Consider the following 21,120-nt stretch of genomic DNA (forward strand, 5'->3'; position numbering starts at 1 on the left):
ACACTGGAAACTTACATAACCACACCAATGCCCTGGTCTACACTACAAACTTATGTTGGTATAATTACGTTTCTCAGGGGTGTGGAAAATCCACACCCTGAGTAATGTAGTTATAACGACCTTAACACACCCACCCACATACCCATAGACAGCACTGTGTTGGTAGGAGATCTCCCGCTGACATAGCTACCATCTCTCGCGGAGGTGGAATTATTAGCCGACAGGAGCACTCTTTCCCATTGATTTAGTGTCTTCACCAGAAGCACTACAGTGGCGCAGCTGCACTAGTACAAGTTTGTAGTGTAGACCTTCCCTCAGGGAGGTGGAGTACCTACACTGAGGGGAGAAGCTCTCCCATCAGTGCATGTAGTGTCTTCAGCTGCGCCATTGCAGCATTGTAAGTGTAGACAAGCCCTACGTCTCTCAGCTGTTCTGCTGTAGCTTTTTTCAGTGTAGACCCACCCATAGTGAGCGACAATCCCTGCCTCAGAGACTTTATGCCTTATTAGTTTTCTAGTTGTCCATAGAAGTTTCCAAGAAAAAAGGATAGAAAAGATATGGGTTTTTAATATTCAACAGCAAAAATAATGCATCAGGGGGGAGGTGAGGGAGAATAAATATATTTCTGCTGTTTCCATTTTTAATTAATGATGAATGGAATTGGTAGAGAGGTTCAGTTGGCCACCAGAGGGAGATTATTCAACTCAACAAATAAAAATACTGAAATTGACGAAGTCTGAATGAATACATGCCACACTTGACTTTTTAATTTAAAAAGTTATTGTGACTTCATTAAAAAAAACAGTTTAAAAATCATAGTGGTTATTATCAATAGAATTACTTCATGCAAATGAACTTGGATTGAGGCATGGGAAGTTGACTGGCTGATATACCAGAGAGATTGCTATTCCCCCCTCCCAGTAATGGACAGGTCTCACAACTCTGTGGAATCCCCTTGACTTCAGAGTGATTCTGTACAGGTGCAGTGGTCCACCCATACAGAACAAGTAGAGCCAATGACAGGGGAGCAAAGGGAAAAGAACAGAGCACAGCAGCACCTGTCCTACCAAACTTGGGGCAGGTTATCAGATAGGTGTTGTGCCAGATGATAGATGAATATTTTATTTTTCTTCTCATAAGTTTCATATTGTGGGTCCCTGGGTATCTGGGTCTGCCATTTATAATGATGTCACTACAGACAATGCTGGTCCTCCTTGCTGTTTCTGGCCATGCCATCACCACCACACCTGTTACCCAGCATTGAATGAATCTGTAATGTTTCTTTCAGGCATATGTCTTTTTAAGAGATTTATGTGCTTCCATTGGATTTAGAATGGTGATACAGAATTAAAATATTGATCAAGTTAGTCATTCTACTACAGTTTAAATAGAGAAAGCTCCTCTCAAACTGCAAAGGGAATTTTAATGTCTGACTGCATGTCTTGTGAAGCAATATTGACCTATTTTTTGTAATAGAGATCACATATTTTCATCAATGATTTCTAATGCTGTTAATTTGTGATAAGATTTGACTTAATGGACCAAACCATTGGTCCATCAAGCTTCATATCCTTGTGGTCCAGTAATGCCCGATCATTATTTATCAACTATGCCATGGTGGTTTCATGGAAGAGGAAAAGTTTCTTCCTGTTCCATATTGCAGTTTATGTATGCCCTGACATACTAAATTGGATATTCTCATTTTAGAATTCATGACTAAAATGTTGATTTGTCTTAATGTTACCCAGCCAGTAGCAATAAGTAGCTTAACTTCATGCATGAAATTGCATCCTATTTCCCATGTAAACGAGGTATAATATTTTCCATTTATGAACACAGTTCATTTATCTGACCCCTTTCCACCAACAAATTTATTTTTGAATGATTGGCTCTATACTGTGAATAGATAATTTTAAAGCAGTCTTTTTCACCTCATAAAATTAAGTATAGATACAGGTTGGATATGTGGGAAAATGGTTGCAGTTGAATAAAACTAGATTGTTTTCTTCTTAGCAGTCACCCAAAAAGCAATCCACACCAGTCTTCCACCTGACTGAAACAAAAGGCAGCCCTTGAGGGGCCCAGTTATGACTCATGCCTTTCCTTTTCTGAATGTGTTTGCCCTTGACAATAACAATCCCTTTCAGACAAGATTGACTCCTCTTAGCACCCTGTGGATATATTCTGTCTCATTCAAATTTAATTTTTGTAGGAAGCATTAATTGTCTGCTAACTACTTCATTACTATCTCATATGCAATAACCTGTAAAGTTGACAATGCTGTGGAAAATGTAACAAACAAGTAACTGTGAATGTTCCACAGTAGTTGATACTTCCACCCTCCATACAAATAGTTGAATGCTGTACATAATTGGATAATCATGAAGCCTTATCTAGTTAGCTAGTGTATTGTTGATTTTAAACAAAAGTTTTAGAAGTGATCAGCCTCATATAATTTCATATTAGATGCTTTACTACTGGAGAATATGCGTCTAGGCCACGCTTCAGGAGAAAGGAGTGCATGTCTGATTAATGTTGTGACCTGTCCAACACTAGACATCTCTACAAAAATGCTACATAGATTCATTCAGAACAAGAGGCGTTTATGCCTTTGACCCAGAGATACAGTACTAATAAATTATCTTTGATAATGATTTCCCTAAGAAAGCAAAGAACAGTTAGGAGTAGGAAAAAGGAAATATGACCTAGGTGTTCATGGTTAAATTCACAGTTCTGCAGAGGAAACTGCCAGCCAGCCTTTGAAGTCAAATGGGGGAGGGAAGCCGCAAAAGCCAGTTTATTTCAAGCTGGAGGAAAGGCTACACCTTTTAAAAATGCAGAGTGAAGTAAAAGCGATAGCTATGTTGGTGGTTCCTCCCTTTTTGAATGTTTATTGTCAAAGATGGAATCAACACTGGCTGCTAGCCAAGCATGTCTGTATTACAAACACTATTGTCTGACCGGGACTAAATCTTTTCTAAATAGACTCTATACTTAAAGCCATAAGCCTCTGGTATCTATGCCCTCTAATAAATACTAACATTTTCCTCATCTGTACTTGGCACTGGAGAGAGAGAGACTACTCAGAGTTTTACCATTGAGCTATTCATTTCACCAAACTATTTACAGCAACATGTTTGTGTATTTTTAAATTGTAAGCTTTACAATAGGGCCCATTGTTCAGTTGTGTGCAGAACCATATGTGCAACTAAACTCCTTAACTGTGCCGTGTGAGAGAGAAATTGTTCTTGGGTAACATTTTTTAAAAAATTGACATTCTACCTTACATTGCTTTTTGTCCACCAGCACTTGATAAATGCAGAGACATCATATGACTCTCAAATACTACAGCAACTGTAAATACATATATGTAGTATTTGATAGTGTCACCTTTGTATGTAAGGCAGCATTTACAGTTTACTATTGGCCATAGTCCCTAGGTACTGATATCTAATGTGTATAAAATGAATGATTTTAGACAGATTATATAGTTATTAAAGAGTTCTTAATTTCTTTATTTGTAATTATGCAAATATATACAATAACCAGATTTATTGTTATGCCATAGTACACCTTTCAGTCTTGCACATGAAAGTATTGACTCTACTACTTTGACATTCTTTCCTCTTGCTTCAGTTTAGTAATGTATATAATGAAGGGTTTTTTTTATTAAATCCTACATAAAATATTTGTCACATTTGTATACTACTATTCATGGGGCTGCTTTGAATTTTGCTAGTGGCTCACTTTTGACACCTTCCACTATCCTGTTTGATTTAAGACTTTTACCTGGCATTGTTCCTTTCATGGAGTGACACAAAATAGCTCTCTTCATCAGGCTTGCCTGATTTTACATATGTTAAGGACCTCTTCAAAATGGTCAGAAACTTGTTAAATTCTGGCCCAGTGAGCTGATTTCATTGTTATGGGCAAGTTTCGAAATGATTGTTAAGGAAGGGGGCCTCGCATATTCTCAGAGTGGTGTGTTGGAAAGAAAAAGGAAGTTTACATAGGCGTTTTAAAATGTTTGCATCAGTGCTTGTAGAACTGATTTGGCTCCCTGGAGCTTATGAAATGGAAGTAAGTGGAAGATAAGGGATTTCTCAAGTAACTCTTGTAATTTGTGGTAACTTGTAGTTTATATAGGATCACAGATGACTGACAGTTCCTGGAAGTGGACAGTCTAAGGATTAATGTTGGAGGAATTATAGACTGAACAGAGGTCAAATCTTAGTACACTCTGATGTATAGGCAGGAAGGCTTTCCACACAATGCGGGGTGTGGTGGGAGATCTATTACAAGCACAAATAGCATTAGGGAACCAAACAGGGGCGGGGGAATTAATATATGTACTCAGTATTGTGACTTAAGTTTTTATTACTTCTAAAAATATTCAGTCTCTGGAGTAGCTATTTGGCCGAGGGAACCTTTTTGCCTTGTAGCGGGTCCTTCCCGAAATATTACATGAATGTGCATCTTCTTCGCCAGTGGTGTGAATGAAAGGGAAGGATGATTCTGAACACTGCCTGCCACGAAGCGGCCCTTGTTGTTCTGGTACCTTCTGCCTCCTCCAGCGGCTGTAGCCTTGGTGCTGTATCGGTAAGAGCCGGTTCCTCCCCCCCGCTGCGCTGTGCACCATTGAAGTGGGGGGTTAATGAGAACATCTGTGTGTGGGGGAGGGAGGTATGTGGCCTAGGGACACTCCTGGCGGGAGCTAGTGTTTATGTTGGAGGATGTTGCAAACAGCCTCCGAGCGGAGTAAGGAGCTTCTTGAGGTGGGTGTGTTGGGGAGGCGGGCGGTAAGGGGGTCCGGGGCTGGGGGGGGGGGAAGTCGGGGGTCTCGGAGGACTTTGAGGATGCCGGGGGGCGCTGTGTGCTGGGGAGACTGGGCTGTGTGTGGGGGGGGGGGGGGGCTCTGAGGAAGCTGCCCGAGGGTTGGGGAGGAGGCTGGGGGCTCTAGGGAGCCGGGAGGCGGCTGCCTGAGGGCTGTGTTTAAAAACTACCCGTGCATGTGGGGAGGGGCAGGGCTTGCGCTCGGGAGGCTGCTCTGTGCTGTCTCTGCAACCTGGCGGGAGGGGACGGGACGGGACGGGACTGGACGAGGGGGGTGCCCGCCCCGCCTCAGGCGGAGGGAGGCGCAGGTAGTGTGCAGGCGGCGGGCCGGGCGCTGCAGGGCTGCTGAGGTGGGGAAAGCAGCAGCGCGGGGGGCCGCTGTTCCGTGCGCTCCCGCCTGCGCTGGCCACTGCCCCGGCCCAGCCCGGAGAGCCCGGCGCCGCCCGCCGGCCAGCCGGGAGCCGAAGGTAAGGAGCCCGCAGGTCGGTGCGGGGCCGCTCTGGCTGCCGCGGGACGCGCACCCCCTGGGGAGGGACGGAGGCTCTTGAGGGGCCCCCAGTTTCCATCGCCCAGTGATGCGGCAAGGGAGCCGCTCTCCCCGGGGCCCGGCGGCGCGGGAGCCCAGCGCCTGTCCCCGGGCTGCAGTGCCGGGCCCCTCACTCCCCGGCCCCTGGGGCTGTGGCGGCTGCGATCTGGGATCTGCCGGCTGCTGTGTCCTGTTTCGTTTCTTGGCGTGTAAAGCAGTGGAGGGTGGGGGTGGCGGAAGGGCACTTGGTTGAAAATAGCAATGGCAAGTGGCGAGGGGAAGCAGCGAGCGCCGAGTCTGCAGGGGTCGGAGCTGGGGGGCTTCGCCTCCCGCTGCAGCTTGCGCCTGGGCTCCCTTTTTAAAGAGGTAATGTGCCGTTCCTTGTAGCCACTTAACCGTCAGGACTCGGCTGCAAGGGAGGTTAATTGGACGCTGATACCTTATTACTGCTGCTGTGAGCTAAGAAAGCCAGGTCTGTTTGCGCTGCGTTTGCTCCAACTGTTCACAGACTGCTCCTGTGCTACTTGACATACGAGATGGCATCACATTTGATCCCATTCACTCACTCAACAAACCTCCCATTGGTGAGTTGTTACATGTGCACTTTGTTGTCAGCTGGCCCTTGGACACAAGGCCTGCCTGAAATGAAGGTGGTCCCTCTAAGATTAGAATGATCTTTTTAAGCTAGTCTCCACAATGACTTGGCCTTGAAATAATAAGTTTAAGAGAGGATTTCTGTTGGCAGTATGTCTGGTATTTAGAATTGAGCATTGAGAAGGGGTTTTGCCTATTGTTTGCTATACATGCTTGTTGCTATGAAATGTAAGTACACTCATGGTTTTAGCTTATAATTATTAACCTCCTTTTTATCATTTAAAAAAAACCTTTATGATAATGAGAAAGAACAATCAATATCCGTTTTTCAGAATTCTTCAGCTGATAGAACATTTGACAGATAAGATGACCTTTTAAAAATGTGCATGTATGTATATTTAAATTTTCCTCATTAATCTGTGTCAGAATAAACTGGGCTATGTGTGGAATTTTGTTTTTACAACTCTAGCCTTGTGACTTCTTGAACACTTTCTTGAAGTATTTTCTCTGGAAACTTGTTTCCAATGAGTGTGCTGTAAGTTTTAACAAAGAAGAGTGTTGTTCAGGAGCCAACAGGTGACGGGGTGAAACCTGAGTATATGTGTACATTGGAGTAAAGTCTGGCTGCTGTTTCCTACAGTCGTTGTTTAAAATAGAAATTAAAAAAAATCAATAGGAGACTGTAAAGGGCTAGATTTATTTTCCTCTCTTTTTTAAAATCTGTGTACCCCATTATGGAAGATAAAGATTTTATTAGAACAGTGCTTCCTAAACTATTGGTTCTTGTATAACCACAACGTGCAGTTTGTATTTATATCCCAAGATGGAGCCAAATAACATAGCCCAAATCAGACATTTTGGCAAAGACAATGCTTTGTCATAGTGTTTCCTCCTTTTGTTAAATTTAAGCAGTCTGTCTTTGCAATATCAGAAGGCATTATTCATGAAAATAAAAGTCTGAAATCACGAAAGAAAGTAATGCCAGTTTTCCAGTGTGAAAAATTATCTTTATTTTGGCAAGTGTGTGTGTGTGAATTACTCAACTCTTCTGTTGATTGGTGTACATACTTAGATTAGGCATTACACCTCTACTCCATATAACACGACCCAATATAAAACGAATTCGGATATAACCTGGTAAAGCAGCGCTGGGGGGTGGGGGGGCTGTGCACTCAGGTGGATCAAAGCAAATTCGATCTAACGTGGTTTCACCTATAACACAGTAAGATTTTTTGGCTCCCGAGGACAGCAGTATCAGTATATCGGGGTAAAGGTGTATTTAGAAAATGTAGAAAATACATCAGCTTGATTTATAAGGCCAATCAACATATAGTTAGCAATGAATACACTGTAGAGGTCTTTGAATTCTGCTGTATGTCTTTATCTAATAAAGTACAGTACTGTTTCTTTGAAAGTTCACTAGCTATTCTGTACATGCAAATAAGTTAAACCTCTGAAGCAGCTGTGACTGAGTCCTGATAATGCCTAACACCTAAGTTGTAATATTTGGAACTGGGTCCAAATTTCTTTGTACTGGGTGCCAAATCTGGTATCAAATGTTTGCTAGATTTCAAAAATTACATTATTTTTAACAGAGAAGCAGGAAAACAAATTACTCCAGTTGCGGCAGTAAAGTGGGTTTTTCTGGTAATACTTATACCGTTATTGGAAACGCACTGAATAGTCCTGATATTGGTTTTTGGTTATATTGCTACTACAGACTCTTGCTCCTCTTTAGGGTGAATTATCATATGAGGTGGAATGGTCATCCCATTCACCTGCTTATTTAACCCCTAGTCTTAACCCTTTGGGCTGCAGTTTCAGTGTATTGTGAATGGATGCATGCGATATGCATCTTGTATTCCCTATAGCCTTGTTAACAAGCAGTTTAACAAAAAAGTTGTTAAACAATTTGCCCTGCAGGACAGAGTTAAACAGCAGGGGTTGGGAAAGGAAATGTGTCTTACTGGGCTCACAAATCATGACCTCTTCTATCTGGTCAGAGGTGACCATAGAACTTATTCAGTGAGCTGGAAATCCTAACATAAGGATTAGTTTCACACTTGGATTCAACAATTCTGTAATATCCTTTCTCTAGGATGTGAGTTTTAATACTTTATGTAACAGTGGATTTATAATTAGGGATATGGACTCTTCATTCTTAAGAACTCTTCATATTATTAAGTGACCATAGATGACAATAGACTTCAGTTTCACTAGTGTATATCTGGCTAACTTTTTTAATCACATTTTTCTTTAATCCAATTACATGGCTAATAATTATGAAGCCACTAGTGAAAGATTTTTCTCTTTGTAGATTGTGAAGCTTTATTAGTGAGGTAGTGCTTGTAGATCTTTAAAACAAACTTTCTTTATTTTGAAGATGTCATGTAGCATCCCTCCTCAAACAAACAATCTATTTTTTCAACAGCTGTACTCCTTAGGATTTGTAACCATTTTGAAGCCTGTTACTTTGAAGAATGAGTATAACTGCAAAAAACATTTTAGCTCTAATCTGTTGCAGTTTTAATTTGCAAACTGATTTACAGACTCTGAGGAGGGTTGGGAAAGTAGTAATTTATAAACAAATGATAGCTAAAATAGTGTCTACAAATAGTTTTCAGACACTTCAGTTCAGCATCAGACATTCAGAAACACAATAGTCACAATCTGGTTTGATTTATGAATAATGTTTTTGGTATCTGGAATGCACCTCTTCCATGTTAATGCTCCCAACCTTCCAATGAATGAAAGTTTAAATGGTAATTTATATATATGGGGGCATGTGTGGTTTGTGATGCTTCTTCCTTGCCCTTACTAAAACCAACATACTGATAGCAATCTTGCCCTTTTCTTTTAGGTTAGTTTTTCAATTTGCAGATCCCAGCTAAGAGAAGGACCCCTCTTTCCTTCACTCCCTCCCAAGAGCTGTTTCAACCTACTTCTTACCCATAAAGGAACTGGAGGTAGAGGGTGTAAGCTTTGAGGTTAATGTGTTAGGGTTTTTTTTTTTGTTGTTTTAAATTCCAATGTATAGAAAAATGAGTAGAACTGGAGCTGTTTCCGCAAGTAGCTTGGTCTGAAAGGAAAAATGGCTCTGCTACTCCTCCCCCAATGTCTTGTCCTCTTTTTGGAATTATATAACTCTGGCATCTATATATCCTTGGTGCACTTTGTAAATCTTAACATTACCAAGGACAGCAGTTACCTACACAGAAATAGCACTTGACATTTATAATGCCATTTGCAAAGAGCTTTGTAAAATTAACTAGTTCACATAAACTCACTCATTTCACAAGGTTATCATCTCCATTTTACAGATGGGGCAACTAAGCAAGAGAGGTTGAATTTTTCTGATGCCACAGGGAATCAGTGTGGGCTTGACTTTCCTAGATTAATAGTTCAAAATTGAGTTTAAAGAACTAGTACATGCTCAGTTCAGTATCATGTCAGGAAGTCATGGGTATATGGTACTGGGACCAGGGTTTCTTACAAGTGACAGTGCTGAACACAACCTTGACCTTGTCTACAGTGGCAAATTGGGTGAAACAGTGCTGACCACAACTAATGTGATTGTGAATTCATATTTAAACATGACTATTTTCACTACCAAGTTTAAACTTCTGGTTACCGGTATTCTGCTCAAACTACTAAAATACACCTCTCACTACAAATCAAAGTCTCCTTTAGTAAAGTTAAAGACTGTTTCTTTGCTCAGGTGTTACTGCCCATTCTTGATTAAGCTGTAAATAATGTAACACTTGAATTTTAAAATTCTTCCATACCTAAATATTGGATATTTATACAGGTTATTGGAACAACCCAGTACTGTGGTTGGGTTTGATTCATACCAATCTTGCTAATGACACTCTCTCCTTCATGGAATCAGCTAGTCCATTCTGAATATGGTTGACATTTTTTGTCCACAGAGTAGGAGGTAGACAACCCTGATTCACTGCCAGAAACAGTTCTGTTGACTATGACTTGATGGTTAAAAAGAAGAAAACTTTCTTTGCTGCAATGAAGGCATAAGATTTTTTTTCTTTTTTCAATTTATGCCATCATTGGTCACACTTCAAATGTGATTTCTGTCTCTGATGGTCTGGCATTCTTTCTCCAGGCTTAATTTATATGCCAAGATGACCTGTGAGGATAGCACAAAACAAGAGGATGTTAAGGATTTTCCAAATTTATTTTGTGATTTTTTAAAATTGATTTTTATTAAGAAACTATGAGAAGTACAAAACCATGACTGACTGACTGACAGCTTGTATATCTTTCTAAACAGAGACAAGTTTCCATCCTGACAGTAGAAGACATAAAATGTCCTACAGGATTATTTGGAGTGGCCTCTAGTGGTTCCCAAACTTTAACACTCTGTCAATCCCTTTCACTAAAAGGTCAAGCCTTGTGAACCCCCTCCTAAAAATGAATACTTCTAGGGATTTTCTCCTTTACCTGAGTATAAAAGCAATGATCTTGGAAATATAAAATTTGTTTTTATGACATGCTTATTACACACTATTTATTTATTTATTATTATTAATTACAGTATTTTTTATTACATTATGAAAACGCAACACTCTTCCAAGATCTCACTTTCGTAGCTTGTATCACTTTGAATAAGCCTGTTATAAGACAAGGCTCCTATGTTTCATCAAGGAGTATCAGATGTGAAACAGCATGAAGGTATTTAAGAAGCCAACCAACTCAAAGAGTTCCTCCTACACAAACATTCAGGTCTTGATCAGTCCAGGCAAACAATGCACATCACAACAAAGCTTAAACTTGTTCTTCATAACAATTTGAAAAACAATACTAGCTGCCTATTTAATTTAAAAAACAGTAAAAAATATCCACCTCCCTTTCCATTTCTTATAATGAGTCTTGAAGTTTAAATCTCCTCAGTGTGATAGATATGCTTGCTTTGATCTGCTTAGCTCTTGGAAGTCCAGGGGCTCCGGGCTGCTGGCCCCATGCTGCCTGGGCTCTCTAGGGACAGCTCTGTCTGCCATTAGGGATTTTTTCCCCAAGAACCCGCTGTAACATTTCGCAAACCCTCGGGGGTTCATGAACCCCAATTTGGGAACCACTGTTCTAGAGGGATCAGTGATGAGCACTGGGCAGATCCCATCTGCTGGCACAAAGCAATAATTTCACCCTTTAGAAAACTGATAACCAGTCTAAGAAAATCTACGTGGTAGAGTAGATGTGTACCGATAACTGTATATCTGATCACTGTATGAGAGCCACTAATATTTTGAGCAGCTACTCATCTTCCCTGTTATATTTCTGAATCAACAGGATCAGTTACAAAGCTGAATATATCCAATTACTGTTCTAGCTTAAGAGTGTGAACGCCAGACCAAAGATACTATTGTCTGAACTCTTCAGTATATTTGCTGATGTAGTTACTCCTGTCCTATGAAACTTACTTTAGGCTTGCTATTCCATGGTGCAGTCCAAAATTAACTGCTTAATGAAACTGTTTAAAAAAAAAAAAAGTAGACTCCAATATTTATGGGTCACTAAGCAGAATTAAGTTTTGAAAGGTGACAGTCTGACAAACCCATTACTGTATGTAATACAGTAATAAGTGAGAAGTAGAAAATTTCAAGTGAGACTTCAAGTAGTTAGATCATATTTTTAAAGTGTCACTACCTCAGGGATCAGCAGCCCTTGGCACGTGGCTTGCCAGGGTAAGCACCCGGGCGGGCCGGGCCAGTTTGTTTACCTGCCGTGTCCACGGGTTCGGCCGATCACAGCTCCCACTGGCTGCAGTTCGCCGTCCCAGGCCAATGAGGGTGGCGGAAAGTGGCAGCCAGCACATCCCTCGGCCCGCGCCGCTTCCCGCCACCCTCATTAGCCTGGGACGGCAAACTGCAGCCAGTGGGAGCTGTGATCAGCCGAACCTGTGGACACGGCAGGTAAACAAACTGGCCTGGCCCGCCAGGGGGCTTGCCCTGGTGAGCCACATGCCAATGGTTGCTGATCCCTGATCTACCTCATTTCAAATAAACATCTCACTTAATTTCATTAGTTCTACAGAAGGATATTCTAAAGTAGTGTATATCTAGTACTTGGATCACCTTCCAAAATGACTTGGACTTTAAGTGTGACTCGTAAACATGATACATTGATCTCATAGCTGAGAATAGGACACACCTATAATTGTGCTAGGGGTCAAGATATGCATCACAGTCCTACTACAACCATAACTAGCAATTGCATCTTTTAGTAGCTACCAGAACATTGAGTTCCCAGCTTTATCCTACTCCCTGTTGCTTTATGGGAATAGGAAGAGATCTTGACTATGTCTACACTACATCATTTACAGCCGCGCAGCTGCATTGTTGTAGCGCTTCTGGTGAAGATGCTCTAAGACTACAGGAGAGAGCTCTCCCATCGGCTTAATAAGTCCTGTCTCTGCGAGAGGTGGTAGCTATGTTGGTAGGAGAAGCTCTCTGGCCAAAATAGCACTGTCTACACTTGTGCTTCGGTCAGTATAACACAGGGGTCGGCAACCTTTCAGAAGTGGTGTGCTGAGTCTTCATTTATTCACTCTAATTTAAGGTTTCGCATGCCAGTAATACATTTTAACCTTTTTAGAAGGTCTCTTTCTATGTCTATAATATATAACTAAACTATTGTTATATGTAAAGTAAATAAGGTTTCAAAATGTTTAAGAAGCTTCATTTAAAATTAAATTAAAATGCAGAGCCCCCCAGAGCAGTGGCTAGGACCTGGGCAGTGTGAGTGCCACTGCAAATCAGCTCGTGTGCCGTCTTCGACACACGTGCCATAGGTTGCCTGCCCCTGGTATAACCTATGTCGCTCAGGCGGTGTGGATTATTCGCACCCCTGAGTGACATAAATTATACTGAAGTAATTTGTAGGGTTGACATAGCCTTAGATCTAAAATGAAATTATTGCTCTTGTTGTACTGGATGATTTTATTTCCACTAACATGAGAAAGGAATTTTCTTTGAACAAATTATTTCCTCCGTATCTGCTTTCAAAGGAAATTAGTTTATAGATAAGATGTTTATCTATGTATTTTAGATACCCAAAGTGAACTTTAAGAGATCTGCCTACTGATCATTTTAATAAATTATTCAGTAGATGAGCACTGCTTTTTTGTTACTTGTTTTAGCAACAGTAATATTCAAGACAATATAATATCCACACTAAATTGCTCCTGACTTTTATTAACACTAGTAATTGAGGACTGAATGAATGATGTTCATAAAGATTTTTTTTTTACATTGAAAACATGAATGAGCTGCACCTGCTTTAAAATGATGACTTATTTAAAAGGTCACAAACTCTGAACAGTAGAAAAGGAAATGAGGTCATCTTTACTTTTGTTAAGGGTGAAGTAAAGTCAAATTTATTGGTTGGTTGGGTTAAGGTCTGCCTTCTGGCATGCATGCTGTTTTAAAATACTGCACAAAATAGTAAATGTAGAGGTTTTCCTTCATGTTAACACTTACCTTTCTTTATAATATGCACTGATGTCACTTAATTTTAGTTTTAATTTATTTAAATTTACTAAGTTTACCACTTCAGCAAAAACTGAAATAAAATTTTAGGGATTTATTTAACATCCAACATGCTTTGTGAAAATATGCAGTTCTTACAGTGGCTTGGATAGGAGATCTACCGTAGTACTTAGAATAATGAGTTATGATGTAAGCAATCTTTATTGCAGTGCTGCTGTGCACTGCAATAAGTCTGTTGGCATCTCTAAAAAACAGTGTTTTCAGGATTTATAACTTTGTTATTCTAACTAGCAGTAGGCTAAAATTAGTGGATAAATTCTCAAGGCATGTGTAAACTTCATTATTCATGGTTTTTTTTTTTTTTTTGGGTGTGGAACCTTTTAGTATTGTAGCAATAGCAAAATGGAATAGTCAGTTTCATCTTTTTGTGAAGGTAGGAAGGTATGGACTAGCTCAAGAATGGCTTATGATAAATGTGTATCTTAAAAAGAGATGCATAGTAATTAAATGTCTACTGCCATTTGCTTGAAGGAGGAAAACCTCTGATACTATACCTACAGCATTGTCTACCATGAGAATTTAAGTCCTTCTTCCACCACTGGCCTAGCACTGGTACAACTTCATTGATATTGGCAATGGTGGGACTGGTAATGTGTCCAGCCACAGGTATTATACTGCTGTGATGTTTAGACGTGATTTGAAAGGGCTTACTGGTAAAACTTTCTATGCATGATCTAGCATCAATGGAGTTGCATCAGCACTTAGGCCAATGATAAGAGAGGCCTGAAATTCTGAATGTAAATACAGCTTAATCGTGCAATGTTATACTGTTGGAGGAAATGTCTTCTTAATCCCAGGTGGTCAGGATGATTGTCCTGCCAAGACACTAATTAATTTTACTGAAGATCAGTATTTCATGCTATGCATATAATCTAAATTCCCATTGACGTATCAATAGAAGCATCTCCCCTTCATGATGTATTTTATAGCAATCACTTTGCCACAATAGTATTTCAAATATTTAACTTGTTTGATGCCCTTCTACCCCTACTCCAAGATCACTTCCATGAGGCTTTTCCTGTTTTGTTAATTCTTTTGTAATCTCATCTTTTCAGAACAGTTTCTTGATGAACTGCAACTGAATAGCTGACACTGCACACTACACTGTGCCTTTGGAGATGGAGCCAAAAGTTAACCTTACCTTTGGGTGTCAACGAAGCTCAACATCCGATGACGACTCTGGCTGTGCCTTGGAAGAATATACCTGGGTTCCACCAGGTCTTAGACCAGAACAGGTAGGAACTGAGACTCTTATTTTTAAAATTAATCAAAATAGCTATAATTTCATCTCTTACTAAATATCATGTGTTGCCACTGATGAAAGACTTATTATATAGCTTCCTAATAAGACGTAAGTTAAGTGTGCTTTAGCAGATTTTTTTTTCTAATGGCCTATCTTAATGGGGAGAGAGGTTAAACAGCTTTGGTTATTGGGAAGCCTATATTAAAAGAAAAATCATCACTGGACACTTTTATAATAGAAATAATATACTTTCCAATTCTTTATTTTTCTAAATAAGTAAATATTTGACATATGTGTGAAATGGGATGTTTCTTTAAATATGATGTATTTAAATGAAACTATTTCTGGCGCTGCTTTAAAATTGTTTAACTGTACATATTGCCACTTATTCACGCAATGATTTCTCTCTTGCATGCCTTCTGGAGTTGACTTTTACAGTTGGAGGGGAGAGGAGTTTAGGACTGTTCCATTTTTTGTTTTGGATGGTGGTTTTTCCTCAACTAAACTGCCTAAAACTGAAAATGAAACCTTTCTAAGTATAAGAAAATAATGGCAATGGAAATAGAACAATGACACTAATTGCTAATGGACCAAGTTGCTATGTTGATCAAATGTTCAAAAATAGGTTCTTAAATAAACTTCTAGTTAAAAAGAAGATCCAGCAACAGTACTGCAGAATCTGATATAGATGATTCATAAGGTGTTTGACCAGCATTGAGTTCTGTTGTTCCTGTATAAATGGGTAGGGTGACCACTAGACTATGTGTAACATGTCAAGGGAGCTGAGCATCTCTAGTTCAGGTGGCCTGCTGATGTATGCAGGAGCAAAAGATCTACTTTTTGTTTTCCAGAGACTTTCTCTTCATGATTAAATTAAGAATAACAAGCCAACGAGACCCATATATGATGCACCATCTTTAAGGAAGATCCTTTTATCACAAACTAAATACACTAGAGTTAAATTACCTTGAGGGACATGGGGAAGGTGGAACAACTAGCTAACAGCTACTTTAAACTCTTAAGGGAAATGCAGCAGAAGTCACTCATTCTAGGTACCACAGGCTTAAAGATATTTTCATACAGATGATGACATCAGTGGCATTTTGATTAGTATTATGTGAGACATGGGCATAGAGCAAATTAACCCTAGAAGTTTCCTTTTTACTGCATGTTCTGCTTTGTTCCTTGCAAAGAAAGTCTGTTGGTTAGTGGACTTAAAAGTAAACTTAATTGAAACTCATTGATGTTCAGTTCTGTGTCAAAACCTGACAGTGATTTGTACTACTTTTTCCACTTAACTTGACTGAGGAAGAAATTATTCTTTTTTCATTTGTCTTAACTAAAATGCCTAGTAAGTGATTGACCAAAACATCATTTAAATACAGATAGCAGGTAATATCGTCTGCAACAATCAGCTCTTATTTACAGCCTCAGGCCTTATGACAAGCTGGAAACTGTACAGGAAAAATAATAAATCTGTAGCTGTTCCACAAAAATATTTTTTGCCATTGGGCTTTGTCATAGCATTCTTTACAGTTTTCCTGTCATAAGTTTCTACTGATAAGATGAAATAAAGACAAGCCTGAGAAGACTTTCAAGAAGGCATAGTGTGTTTTGCTTTCCCGGTCAAACGAAAAACCCTATGAAAATTTCAAAGTGAACTTGCATCTGGTTGAAATGTGGCTGGAGCCAACCTCCTCCTCCCAAGAGAGAGAAGGATGATTTTTGCTTCTTACCAAAAGCTCACATGGTAGCAATGAAAGCTGATGCTTGTGAAGAACCTGATCAGCAGAAGATTACAAAACACCTTTTGTCTCAGCAATGTGTAAAATGCACAGAGCAAATTAAATTTGTTTATGTAGTAGTTGTTTTTAGTACAGCTTCACACATTGTGTGGTAAACTGCAGAGGGAAATTTGGAATTTCAACAGGCTTGCTGACCAACCCTAAAGGGGGTGGAAATAATGATAGCATTAAATGTGCATAATTTATGATACCCGTAATTGTCACTGCAAATTGCATTCCAGAAAAGCAATTCAGCAGCTGGGCGCTAGTTGTAGCAGAGACAATCCAGTTCTGCTGTGTTAGCTCATCTGGTCCTCATATTACCTAGAGGAATGCAAATGCTGTCACAGATCTAATGTAGCATATCTTAGTTCCTTTGTAAATGAGACTTAAGATAAGGCACTGGTTGAAGGACATTTACAATGTTTGAGTCATGTGTACCCCTCTGGTCTTAATTCTTAATACCTCCTATTCAGGTACAGCTATACTTTGCCTGTTTGCCGGAGGAGAAGGTCCCTTACATTAACAGCCCTGGAGAAAAACATAGAATTAAACAGCTTCTGTACCAGTTGCCACCCCATGATAATGAGGTAACTATGTGTCCATGTATCCATTAACTATATGCTTCTTTTTAAGAATGAAGAATGATCTTCCTGTGGACATATTACAAGTCTAAAATGTCACATGCAATGAATCTAACCCATAAAGATAGCATAGTGTGTACATTGTCAAATCCATTGTTTAGCTCAGGGGTAGGCAACCTATGGCACGGGCGCCAAAGGCGGCACGCGAGCTGATTTTCAGTGGCACTCACACTGCCTGGGTCCTGGCCACTGGTCCGGGGGGCTCTGCATTTTAATTTAATTTTAAATGAAGCTTCTTAAACATTTTAAAAACCTTATTTACTTTACATACAACAATAGTTTAGTTGTATATTATAGACTTATAGAAAGAGACCTTCTAAAAACTTTAAAATATATTACTGGCACGTGAAACCTTAAATCAGAGTGAATAAATGAAGACTCGGCACACCACTTCTGAAAGGTTACCAACCCCTGGTTTAGCTGTTCATTTCAGTTGTATTCAGATAAGAGCTGTCTAGGAGGCCATTGCTTTCTCTTGTTAAGACGAAGGCAGTCAGTGCAATAAACTTAACACAAGTTGGTTTTATAGTGTTTGCAACCACCCATCAATTACCAGGAACCTACACATTTCTGAGACTTCATTGTAATAGAAAGGATGCTTTGTGGCAGTAAAAGGTTTGAAACCTAGACACGATTCTGTGTATTATAGGGTAGAAGTGAAAGTAACAAATACTTTTGTAAAAACGAGTCGGTGCTTAAGTTCTTGTGTATACTGCAGTATACACTGTTTGGTTATCTGCAAGTCCAAAAACCATACATCCAAACACACTAACAAATTTAATTTGGCAGCAATTCTATTTTTAGATAGCAATAGTTTAGCACACTTTTGATTTGCTTATAATACTTTAACAAAGAATTCACATAAACTTTCTCTTTGCATATCTGGTGTTGTAACATGTGGAAGAGTTTAATATATGTATTGTAGGAAATATAAAGCATGTGGGAAATCTTAGGAAGGAGTTGAACAGGGATGTTGATATTTTATCACATATTTTAGTTACTACTGCGAAGTAAATAACCAGTAGCTTGGTGTCTAAAGCATGTACCCTCTCTTCTTCTGAAGGTGAGATATTGTCAATCTTTAAGTGAAGAAGAGAAGAAGGAACTACAAATGTTTAGCACTCAGCGTAAGAAGGAGGCATTGGGACGAGGAACTATTAAACTGCTCTCAAGAGCAGTAATGCATGCAGTCTGTGAACAGGTAACCTTGTGGCAATAGCAATGAAACTAGCTGTACCAACACTGTAGACCTTATACGTTTGTTGATGCTACATATAGGCTCTTGTCTGTCTGTGCTTGTACTCAGTAATACTGATAAAATTCCACATAAGAAGAGAGAAGATAATGGTTTATTTTTAAAAAAGTTAGATTTAATTCTTTCACATGGTGTGGATATACCAAACAATTTTCAGAGTAGGCAATAAGTCACATTGTAGCCATCTGGCTGTTGTACTAAATCCATACCTATTTAATACACAGAAGATTTAAGTGTTTTAAAAACACCAAGTAAGTGCATAGGAGTAAAATTTACTTCTGCATCAGAATTGTGTACAATCCAGGATTATTAGAATTGCCCCTTTTGCTATATAAAATGGAATAAGCACTTTAACAATGTATTGGGCTTGGTGTTTTGATTTAACTAAACTAACACCAAAGGCTGGTATTCCTGCAGTGGAAGCTTATTAACTTTTTTTTGGTTGTTTCTAGTGTGGTACAAAAGTAAATGGAGGTGAAGTTGCAGTGTTTGCTTCAAGAGCTGGACCTGGAGTGTACTGGCATCCATCATGTTTTGTGTGCTCTACATGTAATGAGCTTCTTGTTGACCTAATCTACTTCTACCAAGATGGAAAAATTCACTGTGGTAGACACCATGCTGAACTTCTCAAACCCCGTTGTTCAGCATGTGATGAGGTAAATAACACTTTTGTACTAAACCCATGTTTCCACAGAACCCACCATTAATAGGATAAAATTGTCATGTCCCTTGCTCAATTAAACAAACAACTTTTGAATACTAATGTGTACCCTTTGGCAACAAAGACTGTATTCTAGTATCACATATGTAGATGTGAACAACCTCTCCAGTCTCCAAACAGATCTTGTAAAATCAGATATTGGACAAGGGTGATACACAGCTGTGTATCTGAGATTAGAATTGAAACCTAAAGACTGAGTTACAAGGAAAACTTGTACACATTCCAGAATAATGATTTTCTTATTGCTGACCTTATCAGTCATACCTCAAATACTTGGAAACATCCGTCTTATGCACTAATTTTAGTTACTTTTAAAAAATATATATTCATTTTACTTAGCAAATGTGACAGCCTTCTGTCTACCTGTAGCAGCATAGCTAAATCTTGTATTTTTAACTATTGAAACTGATCAGTTAATACTTCAGATTGACAGTACTGCTGAATTAATATATAGTTCTTTAAATGTAATCGGTGGTCTGTTAACTTTATTCCTTTGGTACAGTTCCTTTTTTACATGCAGTTTTCATGAATCCAACAAACATTATTAATGCCTGCCTAAAAATTTACTTTTATTTTTTAAGATCATCTTTGCTGATGAGTGCACAGAAGCTGAGGGTCGCCATTGGCATATGAAGCATTTTTGTTGCCTTGAGTGTGAAACTATCCTTGGTGGACAGAGATACATTATGAAGGATGGGCGTCCATTCTGCTGTGGGTGTTTTGAATCTCTTTATGCTGAGTACTGTGAGACCTGTGGGGAACACATAGGTAAATATATCCTTCTTAAGTATTAACATTTTACAAGGGTGGTGAGTATTTTATTGAATAAACATGATAATTCACAAGCCAAAAAAGCTTCAGGTTTTGCATGTGTAACTTCTTATACTATTTTAGCCATAAACTAAACAGTCCCTCTTTGACTCTCATTACTAGGTGTTGACCATGCTCAGATGACCTATGATGGACAGCACTGGCATGCCACGGAGACTTGTTTTTCTTGTGCTCAGTGCAAGGCCTCTCTGCTGGGTTGTCCTTTTCTTCCCAAGCAAGGACAAATTTACTGTTCAAAAACTTGTAGTTTGGGAGAAGACGTTCATGCCTCTGACTCATCTGATTCTGCATTTCAGTCTGCACGATCAAGAGACTCCAGAAGAAGTGTTCGTATGGGAAAGAGCAGCCGATCAGCTGACCAGTGTAGACAGTCTCTTCTACTGTCACCAGCACTGAATTACAAATTCCCTGGTCTTTCTAGCAATGCTGATGATACTCTTTCTCGCAAGATGGATGACGTAAGCCTTTCAAGGCAAGGAGCAGGCTTTGTGAATGAAGATTTTTGGAAAGGAAGAGTAGAGCAGGAAGTGACCGAAGACCCTGAAGAGTGGGCTGAGCATGAAGACTACATGACTCAACTCCTCCTAAAATTTGGTGATAAAGGCCTCTTTCAGCAGCCTGCTGAAGTAGATGTTACATCAAATGAACACTGGATTTCTGATAATGTTAAAAGCAAGTCAGATTTGAAAAAAAATAATCAAAGCCTGGCAAGTAAAAAATATCAGGCAGACATGTATTGGGCCCAGTCACAAGATGGTTTAGGGGATTCTGCATATGGCAGCCATCCAGGGCCTGCCAGTAGTAGAAAAATTCAAGAGTTAGATATGGAACATGTGGCTTCAGGATACAAACATGACCAGACACAATGGTATGAAGGTTCATTGGAATGTTTGTCTGATCTGAAACAACAAGAACAAAGTGTTCGAGATTCAATGGATTCCTTGGCTTTGTCTAACATCACAGGTAATTGATTATAGGGAAAAGTAAGCATTTTCCTAGGATTTTTTTTTTTTTTTTTAGAATTCCGAATTAGTAGTAATGTATATGAAGACTTCAGGGAAGAATTTGACCCTTAACTATCTTTTTTTAATTGAAGTATACACCTCCAACCTCCCCTTAAGAAAGAG

At 39.4% G+C, this 21,120-nt stretch overlaps 1 protein-coding gene across 8 annotated transcripts in view; it reads left to right on the forward strand.

Annotated features, from left to right (window-relative positions):
* The window catches only part of PRICKLE1 (prickle planar cell polarity protein 1), a 121,416-nt gene that overhangs the window by 96,854 nt on the left and 3,442 nt on the right, over positions 1-21,120 (forward strand). Inside the window, exons 1-8 of one of the 8 annotated variants that reach the window (XM_039505477.1) lie at positions 4,701-4,775; positions 5,747-5,943; positions 14,571-14,750; positions 17,019-17,132; positions 18,250-18,387; positions 18,894-19,097; positions 19,744-19,930; positions 20,096-20,956. In XM_039505477.1, coding sequence (XP_039361411.1) covers positions 14,634-14,750; positions 17,019-17,132; positions 18,250-18,387; positions 18,894-19,097; positions 19,744-19,930; positions 20,096-20,956 — 1,621 coding nt within the window. In that variant the 5' untranslated portion in view covers positions 4,701-4,775; positions 5,747-5,943; positions 14,571-14,633. Of the gene's footprint in view, positions 1-4,693; positions 4,776-5,094; positions 5,301-5,746; positions 5,944-6,156; positions 6,182-8,813; positions 8,920-14,570; positions 14,751-17,018; positions 17,133-18,249; positions 18,388-18,893; positions 19,098-19,743; positions 19,931-20,095; positions 20,957-21,120 lie in introns of those variants that run through there. The other 7 variants (XM_039505470.1, XM_039505533.1, XM_039505513.1 and 4 more) reach the window with 7 other exon arrangements.

Source organism: Mauremys reevesii, linkage group 1, assembly GCF_016161935.1.
Source record: "Mauremys reevesii isolate NIE-2019 linkage group 1, ASM1616193v1, whole genome shotgun sequence".
Taxonomy (NCBI): Eukaryota; Metazoa; Chordata; order Testudines; family Geoemydidae; genus Mauremys; species Mauremys reevesii.